The following is a 17,124-nucleotide window of genomic DNA, read 5'->3' as shown; positions in this document are numbered from 1 at the left end:
AAAATAACCAGCTAGCATCATAATGACAGGATCAAATTCATACATAACAATATTAACCTTAAGTGTAAATGAGCTAAATGCCCCAATTAAAAGACACAGGCTGGCAAATTGGATGGACTCAAGACCTACTGGTGTGCTGTATTCAAGAGACCCATCTCACATGCAAAGATACACATAGGCTCAAAATAAAGGGATGGAGGAAGATTTACCAAGCAAGTGGAAAGAAAAAAAAAAAAAAAGCAGGGGTTGCAATCCCAGTCTCTGATAAAAACAGACTTTAAACCAACAAAGATCAAAAAAGACAAAGAAGGGCATTATATAATGGTAAAGGATCAATGCAACAAGAAGAGCTAACTATCCTAAATATATATGCACCCAATACAGGAATACCCAGATTCATAAAGCAAGTTCTTACAGACCTACAAAGAGACATAGACCCCCACACAAAAATAGTGGGAGACTTTAACACCCCACTGTCAATAATAGATCAACAAAACAGAAAATTAACAAGAATATTCAGGACTTGAACTCAACTCTGGACAAAGCTGACCCAGTAGACATCTATAGAACTCTCCACCCCAGATCAACAGAATATACGTTCTTCTCAGCACCACATCATACTTATTCTAAAATTGACCACATAATAGGAAATAAAACACTCCACAGCAAATGCAAAAGAGTGGAAATCATAACAGTCTTCCAGAACACAGTGCAATCTAATTAGAACTAAGGATTAAGAAACTCACTCAAAACTGCACAAACCTGCTCCTGAATGACTACTGGGTACATAACAAAATAAGGCAGAAATAAATAAGTTATTTGAAACCAATGAGAACAAAGACACAACGTACCAGAATCTCTGTGACACAGTTAAAGGAGTGTGTAGATGGAAATTTATAGCACTAAATGACCACAGGAGAAAGCGGGAAAGATCTAAAATTGACATCGTAACATCACAATTAAAAGAACTAGAGAAGCAAGAGCAAACAAATTCAAAAGCTAGCAAAAGACAAGAAATAACTAAGATCAGAGCAGAACTGAAGGAGATAGAGACACAAAAAACCCTTCAAAAAAAAAAAAAAATCAATGAATCCAGGAGCTGGTGTTTTGAAAAGATTAACAAAATAGACCACAAGCCAGTCTAATACAGAAGAAAAGAGAGAAGGCTCAAATAGAACAATGAAAATAATAAAGGGGATATCACCAGTGATCCCACAGAAATACAAACTACCATCACAGAATACTATAAACACATCTACTCAAATACACTAGAAAATCTAGAAGAAATAGATAAATTCCTAGACACATACACCCTCCCAAGACTAAACCAGGAAGAAGTCAAATCCCTGAATAGACTAATAACAAGTTCTGAAATTGAGGCAGTAACAGCCTACCAACCAAAAATAAAAGCCCAAGACCAGATGGATTCACAGCTGAATTCTACCAGAAGTACAAAGAGGAGCTTATACCATTCCTTCTGAAACTATTCCCAACAATAGAAAAAGAGGGACTCCCCCCTAACTCATTTTATGAAGCCAGCATCATCCTGATACCAAAACCTGGAAGAGACAGAACAAAAAAAAGAAAATTTCAAGCCAATATCCCTGATGAACATCAAAGCAAAAATCCTCAATAAAATACTGGAAAACTGAATCCAGCAGGACATCAAAAAGCTTATTCACCATAATCAAGTCTGCTTCATCCCTGGGATGCAAGGCTGGTTCAACATACGCAAATCGATAAATATAATCCATCACATAAACAGAACTAATGACAAATATCATATGATTATCTCAATAGATGCAGAAAATACCTTTGACAAAATTCAACAGCCCTTCATGCTAAAAACTCTCAATAAACTAGGTATTGATGGAACATACCTCAAAATAATAAAGAGCTATTTATGACAAACCCACAGCCAATATCATAGTGAATGGACAAAACTTGGAAGCATTTCCTTTGAAAACTGGCACAGGACAAGGATGCCCTCTCTCCTCACTCCTATTCAACATACTGTTAGAAGTTCTGGCCAGAGCAATTAGGCAAGAGAAAGAAATAAAGGGTATTCAGGTAGGAAAAGAGGAAGTCAAATTATCTCTGTTTGCAGATGACATGATGGTATATTTAGAAAATCCCATAGTCTCAGACCAAAATCTCCTTAAGCTGATAAGCAACTTCAGCGAAGTCTCAGGATGCAAAATCAATATGCGAAAATCATAAGCATTCCTATATACCAAGAACAGACACACAGCCAAATCATGAGTGAACTCCCATTCACAATTACTACAGAGAATAAAATACCTAGGAATCCAACTTACAAGGGACATGAAGGACGTCTTCAAGAACTACAAACCACTGCTCAACAAAATAAAAGAGGACACAAACAAATGGAAGAACATTCCATGCTTACGAATAGGAAGAATCAATATTGTGAAAATGACCATACTGCCCAAGGTAATTTATAGATTCAATGGTATCCACATCAAGCTACCACTGACTTTCTTCACAAAATTGGAAAAAACTACTTTAAATTTCATATGGAACCAAAAAAGAACTCACATAGCCAAGACAATCCTAAGCAAAAAAGAACAAAGCTGAAGGCATCACGGTACCTGACTTCAAACTATACTGCAAGGCTACGGTAATCAAAAGAGCATGGTACTGGTACCAAAACAGATTATCAGATATGTAGACCAATGGAACTGAACAGGCATCAGAAATAATGCCACACATCTACAACCATATGGTCTTTGACAACCCTGACAAAAACAAGCAACGGGGAAAGGATTCCCTATTTAATAAATGTTGTTGGGAAAACTGACTAGCCATATGCAGAAAACTGAAACTGGACCACTTCCTTACACCTTATACAAAAATTAACTCAAGATGGATTAAACACTTAAATGTAAGACCTAAAATCATAAAATCCCTAGAAGAAAACCTAGGCAATACCATTCAGGACATAGGCACGAGTAAAGACTTCATGACTAAAACACCAAAAGCAATGGCAACGAAAGTGAAAATTGACAAATGGAATCTAATTAAACTAAAAAGTTTCTGCACAGCTAAAGAAACTACCATCAGAGTGAACAGGCAACCTATAGAATGGGAGAAAATTTTTGCAATCTATCCATCTGACAAAGGGCTAATATCCAGAATCTATAAGGAACTTAAACAAATTTTAAAGAAACAACCCCATCAAAAAGTGGGTGAAGGATATGAACAGACACTTCTCAAATGAAGACATTTATACTGCCAAAAAACACATGAAAAAATGCTCATCATCACTGGTCATTAGAGAAATGCAAATCAAAACCACAATGAGATACCATCTCATGCCAGTTAGAATGGCAATCATTAAAAAGGAAACAACAGATGCTGGAGAGGATGTGGAGAAACAGGAAAGTTTTTACACTGTGGGTGGGAGTATAAATTAGTTCAACCATTGTGGAAGACAGTGTGATGATTCCTCAAGGATCTAGAACCAGAAATAACCTTTGACCCAGCAATCCCATTACTGGGTATATACCAAAAGATTGTAAATCATCCTCCTATAAAGACACATGCAAATGTATGTGTCTTGTGGCATTGTTGACAATAGCAAAGACTTGGAACCAACCCAAATGCCCATCAGTGATAAACTGGATAAAGCAAATGTGGCACATATATACCACGGATACTATGCAGCCATAAAAAATAGTGAGTTCATGTCCTTTGCAGGGACATGGATGAAGCTGGAAACCATCATTCTCAGCAAACTAACACAGGAACAGAAAGCCAAACACCGTATATTCTTACTCATAAGTGGGAGTTGAACAGTAAGAACACATGGACACAGTGAGGGGAACATCACACACTGTGGCCTGTTGGGGGGTGAGGTGACAGGGGAGGGATAGCATTAGAAGAAATACCTAATGGAGATGACGGGTTGATGGGTGCAGCAAACCACCATGGCACCTTTATACCTATGTAACAAACCTGCACGTTCTGCACATGTGTCCCAGAACTTAAAGTATAATTTTTAAAAAATGCTTGACTATTGCACTTACTTTTGTGGACAAATTTATAAAGTTATTTAAAATCAACTCTACATGCCTAGTTTCAACATTCACAACCAATCCTTGCCTTACAAGAATTCCTTTTTTTAAGCTAATTTTTTTCAGTTCTCATTGTTTGGAATCACATTTCCAGTAATTTCTGTAAGAAATATATATGAGACCCCACATATATAATAATGTTTTCTTCTTGCTTACATATATAAATACCTGGCTAAATATAAAATAGGGGCAACTTTGTTTTACCTTTTAAATTCTGTATACAGTTTTACTCTTTAGTTACATTAGAGTTGAAGAGAGGTCAGAGACCAATTTGATGTTGATTTCATTAGAGGAAACCTGAGTAATCTTACTTGTGGCCAGGTGTGGTGGCTCACGCCTGTAATCCCAGCACTTTGAGAGGCCGAGGCGGATCACAAGGCCAGGAGTTCGAGAACAGCCTGACCAACATGGTGAAATCTCGTCTCATTTGAACCCAGGAGGTGGATGCTGCAGTGAGCCAAGATCACACCACTGCACTCCAGCCTGGGTGACAGAGCAGGACTCCGTGTCAAAACAAAAACAAACAAACAAAAAAAAACAAAAAACCTTATTTGTTTTTCCTGAATGCTTACATATTTCTTCATCTCAAAAATATGAAAATCCTAGTGTATTCCCTTCTCATTAAACTCACACACAAAGTGCTGTTTCTTTCTTAGACACATGAAATTTTCTATTTTTTCCATTTATATTTGCTTCTGTCTTCTCTCTCCTTTCTTGGAACTCACATTGTAACCAAATTGTATAGACTGGATTTGTGTGAAGATACTATTAAGCACTACCTCCCTTGTAATTTTTAATTTGCGAATCATATTTTCAAAAGAACTGCCTACATTTACCTTCTCCACTTCCTTGCCCTCTATTTATTCCTCAGTCTACTCTTGCAGTTAGTTTCCCAATCATCTTATACCTGTACCTTCATCCCTACTCCACAGAAACCTGTAGGTGGCCCCAGAAGTCAATAATGCCAAAGTAAAGGGCAAGTTTTTTTAGTTCTGACAGAGCTTGGGTTCTCAGCATCATTCAGCCATGTCATCTACCACATCATTCTCCCTTGGTTTTGGTGATGTCTCCTTGCCCACATTATGTGGCACTCTTTCCCAGTCTCTTTTCCTCCTCTGCTCATCTCTTAAATGAGGGCTTGCACAGGATTCCATCCCATGCTCTTTCTACTCACCCTCCAAAAAGCAATCTTGAAACTGACTACAGTCCCATAGACATTTCTTTCAGATAATTTGAAATTGACCCTTCTGGTCTTTAAGCTTGAAGCTTATACTAGTTTTATCTGAGATCCTTTCTCAGGAGAAAGACCACCATGCCTCTCAAAAAGTATCAAACTGAAATTCACCAGATTATCACATCAGACAATGAGAGGCCACGCCCCTCATTCATCATGATTGCTTCCTGAGTGCCTGTTTTCCCACACAATTACATTTCTTCCCTGCTACATAAACCCCTAATTTTAGTGGGTCAGGGATGTGGATCTGAGACTAATCTTTCATATTCTTGGCTACAGCTCCCAATTAAAGCCTTCTTCCCTGGCAATACTCATTGTCTCCTTGTTTGGCTTTGTGTGTGGCTAGGAGGAGGACCTAGGCCAAACCCCTGGTGCTTCAGTAACAGATTTTTGTGGCTGGGTTGCTGTGGTCCAGGAGTCTCAGAAGCCCTCCTAAGCAACTGCCCACCCAATTTTGGCTGGAAGTGAGTTTTGGTCTCTCTGGCCCCGCTGCCAGCCCCAGCTGAGTTCCTGATTGCTAGGAAGAACAACCTTTGAAATGTGACATTGGCATCTGGATAAGTGAGTGTCCTTTGTTGGCCCAGACAGCAAGATCTGCTCCTCTCAATTTGGGAAATTTTAAAAGAAGCTTCCATTTGCAGGTTAAACAAGCCCAGCTGACTAAGAAAGGGAAGCACCCTGACTCTTTCAGTATGATACTCTAGGGAGCATGTTTGTAATTGCTGTGTTTGTGTCTGGCCAAGTTAGTGTCTTTTTTGGGTACCAGACAGTGGGATCAGCTCCTCTCAATTTGGAAAACTCCTAAGAAATTTCTGTTTGCAGGTTAATAAAGCCCAATTGAGAGAGAAACGCACCTCGACTATTTCAGTTTGGACACTGTTAGGGCTTGTCTATTGCTACAGCAGTTTGGATTGTGTTTTGGTGATTGTGTGTGTGTGTGTGTGTCAATTTAGTAATAGGAAATTAGAATTCAATAAACAAATATTCTTTTGCACTACTGTTTGCCCCAATATTCTTGGGAATCTGGAGTTGGCTGTTGAATGGGAAAGCCAGGTGGAGTCCCATGTATTCTGGGTATTAGCCAAATTTCCCATGTATTTTATGCCGCTGTTTTAAGGGTTGGGCCTGGTGAGTAGTTGCCACATGACGTTCTTCTGTAGTACTGTTTGGCCCCAGGGTTCTTTGGAATCTAGCTTCTAAAAATCGAACTGCCATGGAAACTGCTTTACCCAAAATTGTGGTTCACAGCCTTCACTGGATTACCGATTGGAGCAAACAAAGTTTAGCCATATGGGGACTTGGTTGTATACTGGTGAGTTTGTATTGCTATCTCATGGCTAGAGTTCCAAGGTAAAAGCTATTGGATCTTTGTGTGTGTATACATGTTTAGATGTGTTTATCTAGATGTACATTAACTATGTTATACACTATACCTACCAAATTGGCTTATAAATGAGTGCTCATAAATTAAGTCCAAAGTGTTTTTCAAGTTCACATGACTTAAGTAAATCTTTATTAAACAAGCTGTCTTTTAAATTTTTGATAAAATAAAAATAGAAATGTCTTCAGAATTGTCAGCATATATTTTTGTCTCAGTTTTACATTTGTCTCAGCTAGATAATGTGAGGTATCAGAGTTTGGCAGAAGGTTATAAAGCTATAAACCTAGTGAATATTTGTGTGAATTCTTTATAAGACTAATTTAATAGTTAGTTTAATGAAAACAGCTGAATCATCTGAGTTATTGATAAATAACAATGCCCATGCAGTTACTTTTAAGGTCCTTATTTAGGTGAACACCTGACATTCACAGGTTATAAAATGGTCAACAAGGAAATGATGCAGAAATAATCTAGATAAACTGCTAAAAGTAAATAAAATGTAAATGGTCAAGTGCTGTAGATGAATTTTGGCATAATCAGAAATATAATCATTGGATGTTTGAGTCAGTTCCAATCAAGAAAAGGTTATGATGTGGGGAACATGTTTCTAAAAATTGTGGGATGGTTCTCATCTATAAAATACTAGTATCTGCTAGGCAGCTCAAGATTTCTTGCTTCCTAGGTTTTTACTGAAATTTAAGGTTGTTACTAAGGATAAGAATTCTAGGCCGGGCGCGGTGGCTCAAGCCTGTAATCCCAGCACTTTGGGAGGCTGAGACGGGCGGATCACGAGGTCAGGAGATCGAGACCATCCTGGCTAACAGGTGAAACCCCGTCTCTACTAAAAATACAAAAACTAGCCGGGCGAGGTGGCGGGCGCCTGTAGTCCCAGCTACTCGGGAGGCTGAGGCAGGAGAATGGCATAAACCCGGGAGGCGGAGCTTGCAGTGAGCTGAGATCCGGCCACTGCACTCCAGTCCGAGCGACAGAGCCAGACTCCGCCTCAAAAAAAAAAAAAAAAAAAAAAGAATTCTAGTTCATATGTAATTCTATATATGAAATGTGCAAAAGACAATGTGTTTTTATTCAGAAAAAAATAATTTTATCTAACTCAGAAGTCACCTAAAGTCTATTAATAATTCAAATTATGGACCTGAAAAGTTACTTATGAAACAATGTAGAAAAGAAGTAGAGGAGAGAGATGTGGAGAACATTATGAGTATGAAGATGTATTTTTGGTAAGGAAGGTTATAAAGAAAATAATTTTGTATGACAAAGCATCTTATAATGGTAAATTTTTTGTCCTAAAGTTAAATGACTGAAAAAAAAAAAAAAAAAAAAAGAGGAGGAGGAAAATCCAGGACAAATCAGAAAGTCCAAGCATATCATAGATGGTGTAAGTCATATATAGTTTATTTCCTATTTCTTTGTGTGTCTATCTGTATGTACAGAGAAAATATAAAATTTAAAAGGTTTAAATAATATTCTCTTAAAACCAGATAGAGGCTGGGCGCGGTGGCTCAAGCCTGTAATCCCAGCACTTTGGGAGGCCGAGACGGGCAGATCACGAGGTCAGGAGATCGAGACCATCTGGCTAACACGGTGAAACCCCGTCTCTACTAAAAAATACAAAAAATTAGCCGGGCGAGGTGGCGGGCGCCTGTGGTCCCAGATACTCGGGAGGCTGAGGCAGGAGAATGGCGTGAACCCGGGAGACGGAGCTTGCAGTGAGCTGAGATCCAGCCACTGCACTCCAGCCTGGGCGACAAAGCGAGACTCCGTCTCAAAAAAAAAAAAAAAAAAACAGATAGAATATTGGAGAAATTTGGCTAATTAACACTGCTCATAAAGTTCTTTGTCCTGATGAAAGTAAAATAAGAAATATTGTAAAGAAACACACTGGAAGTTTGGCAGTTCTTTCTTAATATAGTTAACCATGAAGCCAGACAGAAGCCAGATATATCAACAACCAAATTTCCCTACATGCTTGCATTGCTTCACACTGTATTTGCTCTTCTGCATAGATACACTATCTATTAAAGTATATATACTATCTATATATACTAAAGTATATATACTATCTATTAAAGTATAATCACTTACTGGTCACATACCTAAAGTGTTTTTTTTTTTTTTTTTTTTGACACAGATTCTCACTTTGTCATCCAGGTCGTAGTGCAGTGGCGTGATCTTGGCTCCACCTCCCGATCACACAATTTTCATGCCTCAGCCTCCTCCAGAGTAGCTGGGATTATAGATGTGTGCCATCATGCCTGGCCAATTTTTGTATTTTTAGTAGAGATGGAGTATTACCATGTTGGCCAGGCTGGTCTCAAACTCCTGGCCTCAAGTGATCTACCCACCTCCGCCTCCCAAAGTGCTGAGATTACAGACATGAGCCACCATGCCCAGCCTAAAGTGAATTTCTTAATTGTACAATATATATATATATATATAGTGGTATTGGTGAACTTAAAGACATTAAATTGTGCATTAGGAACAAAATACTCATCATGTGTTTTTTTGACTCTGGGTAACACTATAGCCTCCAAGGTAAACTGAGTAGAAAATGTTCAGGTTGGTTTCCTGTTTGTTTTTTCTTTTAATTTGCATTTATTTGCTGTTTGTTCTTCTTTAGGTTTTACTTTTATACATATATATTAATAAAACCATTGATGGTTTTTAGTTTCTAACAGAAGGAAGGCTCTTTCTTGGTGCCATGAATAGTCATTTTGTTTCCTATGCATTTCCAGTAACTCATCATTTGCTCTACTTATCTAAAGTTCCTAAGCTACCTTTTTCAAACCTCCAAAAATTGATAGTGGACATCAGCCTTTAAAATTTGTTTGGTTTAGGCCGGGCGCGGTGGCTCAAGCCTGTAATCCCAGCACTTTGGGAGGCCAAGACAGGTGGATCACGAGGTCAGGAGATCGAGACCATCCTGGCTAATACAGTGAAACCCCGTCTCTACTAAAAAATACAAAAAACTAGCTGGGCGAGGTGGCGGGCGCCTGTAGTCCCAGCTACTCGGGAGGCTGAGGCAGGAGAATGGCGTAAACCCGGGACGGGGAGCTTGCAGTGAGCTGAGATCCGGCCACGGCACTCCAGCCTGGGTGACAGAGCGAGACTCCGTCTCAAAAAAAAAAAAAAAAAAAAAAATTTGTTTGGTTTTGCTTACCTCTAATGAACTAGAGAGCTATAAGAACTTTAAGGTTCCTGGCAAAAAAATAATAAAAGGTTTATTCTTATAAGTTCTGAATAGAAATAGTACATTATTATTGGTTATTTGGAAAAGTAGGTGAGAGAAATGTTTAAATGGTGTTTATTTCTAAAGTAATTCAATTCAATCAACAATTTGAGTGGTTTCAGATCTTTTCCTTTAATGAGGCAAAACTGCTACATGGGTACAAAGTTTTAAGATTCAGAAAAATATTGGCTTTGTCTTTAAGGAAATTATATTGATTGGGCTTTCTCTCAAACTAATTTAGTTGTGTTTACCATTATTAAGATTAAATAACATTTACTTGGATTAAGTCATTAAAAAAATTATAAGACTTTCTAGTGTTTTTTTATCCTAAGCTGTTTATCACTGATGGGCCTTCATGTGTATACTTGAAAACAAAATATGTACATACAAGTGTTGCGCCAGTTTGAAGATTCTAGTGGTGTAAGTCACCTAAATCAGTTGTCAGTACTGCCTCTAGAAACCAATCTTGGAAATGTATGATGAGGCTCTTTTAAAATAGCTGAAAAGAAATTACTGTGTGCTTATTGTCACTTTGTCCTTGTTTTGTTGTATACTTTTTAAATGAAAGATGTATCCTCATACTGAATTTCCAAAACTCATACTTGCATTTACCATTTTTGTTTTAATGATGGAAAGAAAAGTTAACCACCGGGTGTGGTGGCTCAGGCTGGGTGTGGTAGGTCACACCTGTAATCTCACTTCTTTGGGAGGCCAAGGCAGGCGGAGCAGCTGAGGTCAGGAGTTGGAGACCAGCCTGGCCAACATGGTGAAACTCCGTCTCTACTAAAAATACAAAAATTAGCCAGGTGTGGTGGCATGGCCTGTAATCCCAGCTACTAGGGAGGTTGAGGCAGGAGAACTGCTTAAACCCAGGAGGTGGAGGTTGCAGTGAGCCAAAATCGCACCACTGTAGCCTGGGCAACAGAGCAGGAGACTCCATCTTAAAAAAAAAAAAAAAGAAGTTTATAGAAATCCTACCTTATAGTCAAACTGATTAAAATTAGGTTTACAAGGTTTTATTAAAATTAGCTTTAACATTAAAAATATACCAAAGGTAAAATTTGATGTTCTCTTTTGAATAAGATGTTTGTATATTATTAATGAGATAAAATATTTGTTTACCTTTTGAGTAAACTGTAGGGGGAAGAAAAAGGAGAGGGAGAGACATTTAGTTGGCCTCATGCTGTCTTTATTAGGCCGTATTGTTTGGGAAACTGAGTCACCTATCAAAGGGTAAATGTGTTTGTTTTTATCTTTTTGGCTAAATGAATAACTATTTTATAGTGACCTGTAATCCTATTTTGTGATACCAAACATCTTAAATCTTTGATAACTGACAGACTTCCCAACAGCAAAAATTTCAAGTTCCTAAATTCAGGTGTTTTGTTTTGTTTTGTTTTACCTCAAACTAACTTTTTTGTATATTAGCTTCCTTGAAGTCCAAGAGAGACATGTTAGGCTTCTTTGGTATGTTAGAATTATACAGGAAGCATTATCAAATGTGAGGTGGTATTTAACTTGCTTTGGGTTGTATTTATATAGATGTGCTATTAATATGTGTTGCAGGATTATATGAGATTCCTAAAATTCTGATATGTCTTAATATATGGTGTCAGTAATGATGATTATTATGTTAAAGTGTTGTATGCCAACAGAAAAAAAATTTCCTTGCCAAGTGTATTTTTATGGCTCTCCTAAGACTTTTGTCATCACAATTGTTGTTTTGCATTGATTCTTCTCAAAAAGTGACCTATAATCAGATGTAGTCCAGAGATTGTTTATTTAGGGGACTTCAGGAGTCTTGAATGCAGATTTCTGATAACTTTGGAGATTGTGCCACTGGAATACAGAAAACTTCTAGGACTCTTAGAGTCCTAGAAAACGTCCTACAGAAAACTTCTGGAGTCCCTCTTAATTAAAAGAGCAACATATTTATAAAGATTACTAACCCAAAATGAAGCATAGCAGGAGTTAATTGCATGGACTGAACTAATGTGAGACTGAAATAATTTTTTATGGTTGTGTTTGAAAAAGTCTGGAGAATTTTTTTCTTTTAAGCTCTTCGTAGCCTTTAAGAATACAGTATACTAAGTAGAGTATACCCTTGTAAACAGAATTTGAGGCATTTTCTCTCTCCCAAATTTCTCCAGAATTTATAAACTATTTGTGAATATTCTTAATTCATGGCAATGTATTTTCTTGCATACATTTAATAAAAATCTGTTTTCTTTTATAATGGGACACAGTTGGAGGAACAAGTTATTTTCCCAGGGCTTTGACTGAAATGGCCTTGTGAGAGGTTCCAGCAAAGCCAATTAGGAGAGCCCATATAGACAATAATTTTTGCTGCACTTTGTGTGGGTAAATAAGCCAAGTACATGTAACTGAAGCTTATTTTGCAGGTAGGCTCATCCTGCTGTGATATGTCTTTGGTAGAAGTGGGGAACAGTAATGATATAGATTGTGTCTCAGAAGAAAACTATAGTATTAGATTAACTTTTGATTCCTGGGTGGCCACGTGGTCACCCATAGTATGGAACTGCACCCTACACCATTCCTTAGCATGAAGCTGCCAGAAAGATTGAGGATCAGATTCCCCATGATCCAGGAATTGATAAATAGAAAGAGGGGGGCTGAAACCAACACAATAGTCCCATATACAATTCTTTCGAATAAACACAGAAATCGACCCTTCTGATCTTAAAGTTGAAACTTATATTTGTTTTACCTGAGTTCCTTCCCCAGGAAAGGGACCCCCAGGCCTCTCAAAAGATATAAAAGAACTGAAACTCATCAGATCATCACATCCGGACAATGAGACACCAGGCCCCTCATTTCTCATGATTGCTTCCTCACCCCTCCAGAGTCCATTTTCTAACACCTAGTTATATTTCTTTTCTTCTATCCATAACCCTAATTTCAATGGGTCAGGGAGATGGATTTGAGACTGATCTCCTACCTCCTCTGCTGCAGCTTCCAATTAAAGCCTTGGCGATACTTGTCCTCTCAGTGATTGGCTTTCTGTGCAGGCAGCAACAGGACCTAGGCTGAATCCCTGGTGCTTCAGTAACAATCGCACCCACTCTCATTGTTTCAGCAAGGATCTCTACATTAATGTCTCCCCAACTGTAGACCCTTTTCCTGAACTCCACACCTGTGCAGCCAACAGTCTGATGAACATCTCTTCATTGATGTATCCAAGACATACAAACCCAGCATATGTAAATCCGAATTTTTCTCCTCCTGCAAACCTGTCCCTCTTCCCACATTTCCTGTCTCAGAAACTACCATTTATTCACCCAAGGACCAAAGCCAGAAACCTGGAAGTCATTCTCCACCCTGTCCTCACCCTTACCTCCTCACCACAACTCCCCAAGAGACCTATTGATTATACTTTCCAAATGTGTCTTGAATCCATCCATTTCTCCCCATTCTTCTGGATTCCTATTTTCCTAACTGGTCTCCCTGCTTCCAGTTTTTCCACTCTGCTGTCCTGGCATCATTACATCTGCCCTTCTCTTTCTCCCTGTCTTGTACCTATCCAAGCCATTCCTCAAACTGAAGTCAAAGTCGTTTTTCTACAATGCAAATTCTATTTGGGTCCCCTCTCCTTATCACATTTCAGTGGATAAAGTCCAAACCTGTTCATATCCCACTTCTGCTTGCCTCTCAAGTCTCATCTCTCTCAACTCCTGCCTCTCTCTCCACAATGCCACCATATATTTTCTGGATACCTGAACACTCTGGTTTCTCTTTCATCTTGGACCTTTGCACATAAGGAGCCCTCTAACTGCAATTTATTATTGCCTCCTTCCAGCTAATTTTTTCTCCTCCTTCATACCTCAGTTCAAATGCCAAATATCTGGGAAGCTTTGGCTGTGCCCTTTGGACTCTAGTAGACATCCCAGCTTTTTTCCATCAAAGCACTGCTGCACTTTATTATTTACTATTTTGTTACCTGCATTCACATACGCACACTAATCACTATTAGGGCAGGGATGGTTTCTACCGTGCTCATCATTGCTTCCTCAGCTTTCAGTGACATGCCCTATTAGGTAACAGGTGCTCAGTAAATTACCTCCAATGCTAACATAATGCTGACACATGAGTTGCTTATTTTATTCCATCAAGGTGTATCAAATCAATATAGGAGTGCATGAAAAAATGGAATTCACACCAGTTGTTAGTGTTTCAGCCAAGTACTTCAGGTGCCAAGCTACACTGGTCACTAGAATGCCATTCCACAACCTTTCTTTTAGTTTTGTAGAGCAATTAGCATTCAGGTTAGTTGCTGGTCTTAACGCAATTTCCAAAAACTGCAATAACATCAGGAAAGACTGGCACTTGGAGACTTTTAGGATTCCCAGGCCCCCCTCATCGACTTTTTTTTTTTTTTTTTTTTAGACAAGAGTCTCATGCTGTCGCCCAGGCTGGAGTGCAGTGGTATGATCTCGGCTCACCGCAACCTCCGCGCCACTGGTTCAAGCGATTTTCCTGCCTCAGCCTCCTGAGTAGCTGGGACTACAGGTGTGCACCACTACGCCTGGCTAATTTTGTATTTTTCAGTAGAGACGGGGTTTTACCATATTGGCCAAGCTGGTCTTGAACTCCTGACCTTGTGATCCGCCTGCCTCGGCCTCCCAAAATGCTGGGTGCAGGGAGCTGAAGGCCCTTGGGACGTGACCAACTCAGCATTCCGCTGGAGGCTATATGATCAAACAACAAACTGCTTATCATGAATGCAGCAGGTGGGCAAACTCACACTGCCTTGCCACCAAAAGGTTTGCTGAGACCCTCACTCCCTGGCGCTGGGCTCCTTGAAATTATTTATTGAGAAATTTGGCACCTATTGTTCGAAGAATGCAGTCTTGCAAACCTGCTGTGTATCAAGCTGCCAACCGTCAACTACTCCCCCTTGTCAACCACCCCCCTTCTCGCTCTTTTGCCTAATAAATAAGGAGGGCTGTGTAAAGCTCAGGGCCCTCGTCCACTAGACGCAAGGTGCCCCCTGACCTCTTCTTCCAAGTATACTCTTTTGTCTCTTATCTTTTATTCCCGCGTTCGCCCCTCTTTGTTCAGTCCCCCTAGGTCCGTGCGGATTTCATAGTGGCACCCCGAACAGCAACAGCATCGGGTGCTGTACAACTGGGATTACAGAGCGAGCCACCGCGCTGGGCCTCATCGATATCTTATAAGTACCACCTCCTTTCACCTCTTTCCCAGAAGCCTCTGCTCATCTCCAGCAGAAAGTAATTCGATACAAATTTACAAAATAGTCATTACCCACGATCACCTGTCTCCGAAGCTAGATGGAAACACTTGTATTAAAGCCTAAAGTCTGGAAAAGTCCGGCTCCTCTCCAGCTTCCAGTTCTTTGGAGGTGCAAATAAGACTCGGCAGAGTAAGCATCAACTTCCTTTAAGCTCAGACCGCATTTTGTGCTCAGTACAGTAATTATCTGCCCTTTGTGTCCCATCCCTTGGGCTGTAATGTATACTAAGGAAGAGCCCTTATCTCATTTCTCAATCTGTCAGTATCCAGCCAAGCACACAGTAGACTTTAATATCAGTGAAAATAAATGAAACAAACAAAATTTCTTCCCCAGCTTTGAACTAAATAGATGAGCACCCTTAAGCAAGTCGCTTCACCTCGCTGGAACTCAGTTTCCCCACCTAGGCCTCCGAGGGCTCCTCAAACTCTGGCAACCTCTAGCCTAAAATGCTGCGGAGATCTTACCACAAACTGGGGTGTCTGGCAGGCTATCTGTATTGATTAAAAGAAGGGAACGAAGCAAGAGAAAAACAAGTCCTCAAATGTATTCCGCCGACAAGGCGCCGCTGGGGACACTCACCCTCCCTAAACCAGGGGGCCATGTAGCTCAGGATATAGGTAGGGTCCAGGGTCTTCCGGATATAATCCTGGAAGGCTAGCAGGCTGCGCCGCTGCTCCGTGGTCATGCCGGCCTCTGCTTCCAGCTACGTGCCTGCCGGGCTGTGCCTCACTAGCTTTAAAGCCGGGTAGGAAGAGGGCGTGGCCAGCGGGGAAAGCAGGGATTTTCCGCTGAAATGATACCGGACGAGAGGCGGAGCTGCATGGGAATCTTAATAACTAAAAGGAAAATCGAAAGTGCAACTAGCGGTGGGTGGGGGCCGCGGAGGCTGTGCTGCCTGTCGCTAGTTTCGTTTCCCTCCGCACCGAGGAAGCCAGGAAAAGGAGAGGACCCCTAGGAACTGCTTTTATTTTTATGATCTTATATTTTGTTTTGCTTTTATAGCGCTAACGTTTAGATACAGTAAAATGCACACAATCTGAGTGTGCAATTCGATGCGTTTTGTAAAGTGTACACCGGTGTACCCAGTTCTCCCACGTCGGCTGGGTGCCAGGGTAAGTCGATGTTTAGCTTTATGGGAAACTGCCACCTGTTTTCCAAAATGATTGATTATATCCAGTTTACATTCCCACCCGCAGTAGGAGAGCTCCAGTAGATAGACACATTGGTCAGCCTTTCTTTTTTTTTTTTTTTTTTAACTTCCATCTTGGTCGGTGTGAAATGGTATATTATTGTGGTTTTAATTTTAATTTCCCATATAATTTTAATGGTGGGCACATTTGCATGTGCTCACTGGGTCATTCATATATCTTTTGTGAAGCATCTGGTTGAATCTTTTCCCTGACTTTGGAGTTTTTTGTTTTATGGACTGACAGGAGTTATTTATTATGGATACAAAATTGATAAATATATGTATTCGAAGTTTCTTCTTCCAGTCTGTGGCTTACCATTTCATTTTCTTAAAGGTGTCTTTTGAGGAGCAGACACTTATATTGATGCAATTTTTCAGGTTTTTCTTCTGTTGTTTTTTGTGTCCTCTTTAATAAATCTTTGCCTACCCCAAGGTCATGAAAATATTGTTTCCTTTTAGATTATTTATATTTTTAGCCTTTACTTCTGGGTCTATTACTATCTCAAAATAATTTTGTTGTGGTGTGAGATGGGGGGTCCAGGTTCACTTTTTCCATATTTCTAATTGATTCAGCACCATTTGTTGAAAACTTTGCCTTTCCCCTTTGGATAGCCTTGGGACCTTTGTAAAAAAACCGAGTCCATTGAATGTAGGTGTGTCTATTTCTGACTCTTGTTATATTCTACTTCCTACTATTTATGACA

At 39.6% G+C, this 17,124-nt stretch overlaps 1 protein-coding gene across 5 annotated transcripts in view; it reads right to left on the bottom strand.

Moving 5' to 3' along the window:
• DDX58 (DExD/H-box helicase 58) overlaps positions 1-16,130 on the bottom strand; it is a 105,446-nt gene extending 89,316 nt beyond the window's left edge. For 3 of the 5 annotated variants that reach the window (XR_002729950.3, XR_002729948.2, XR_002729949.2), the window contains exon 1: positions 15,811-15,931. Coding sequence is in view for 1 of the 5 variants with exons in the window: in XM_023203907.3 (XP_023059675.2) it covers positions 15,811-15,916 (106 nt within the window). In the remaining 4 variants the exon portion in view is untranslated. Of the gene's footprint in view, positions 1-15,810 lie in introns of all 5 variants that reach the window. The other 2 variants (XM_023203907.3, XM_023203909.3) reach the window with 2 other exon arrangements.
• Positions 16,131-17,124: the final 994 nt, after the last annotated feature.

Source organism: Piliocolobus tephrosceles, chromosome 14 (assembly GCF_002776525.5).
Source record: "Piliocolobus tephrosceles isolate RC106 chromosome 14, ASM277652v3, whole genome shotgun sequence".
Taxonomy (NCBI): Eukaryota; Metazoa; Chordata; class Mammalia; order Primates; family Cercopithecidae; genus Piliocolobus; species Piliocolobus tephrosceles.
Note: the sequence above shows the minus strand (reverse complement) of the source record. Positions and strands in the feature narration are given on the sequence as shown.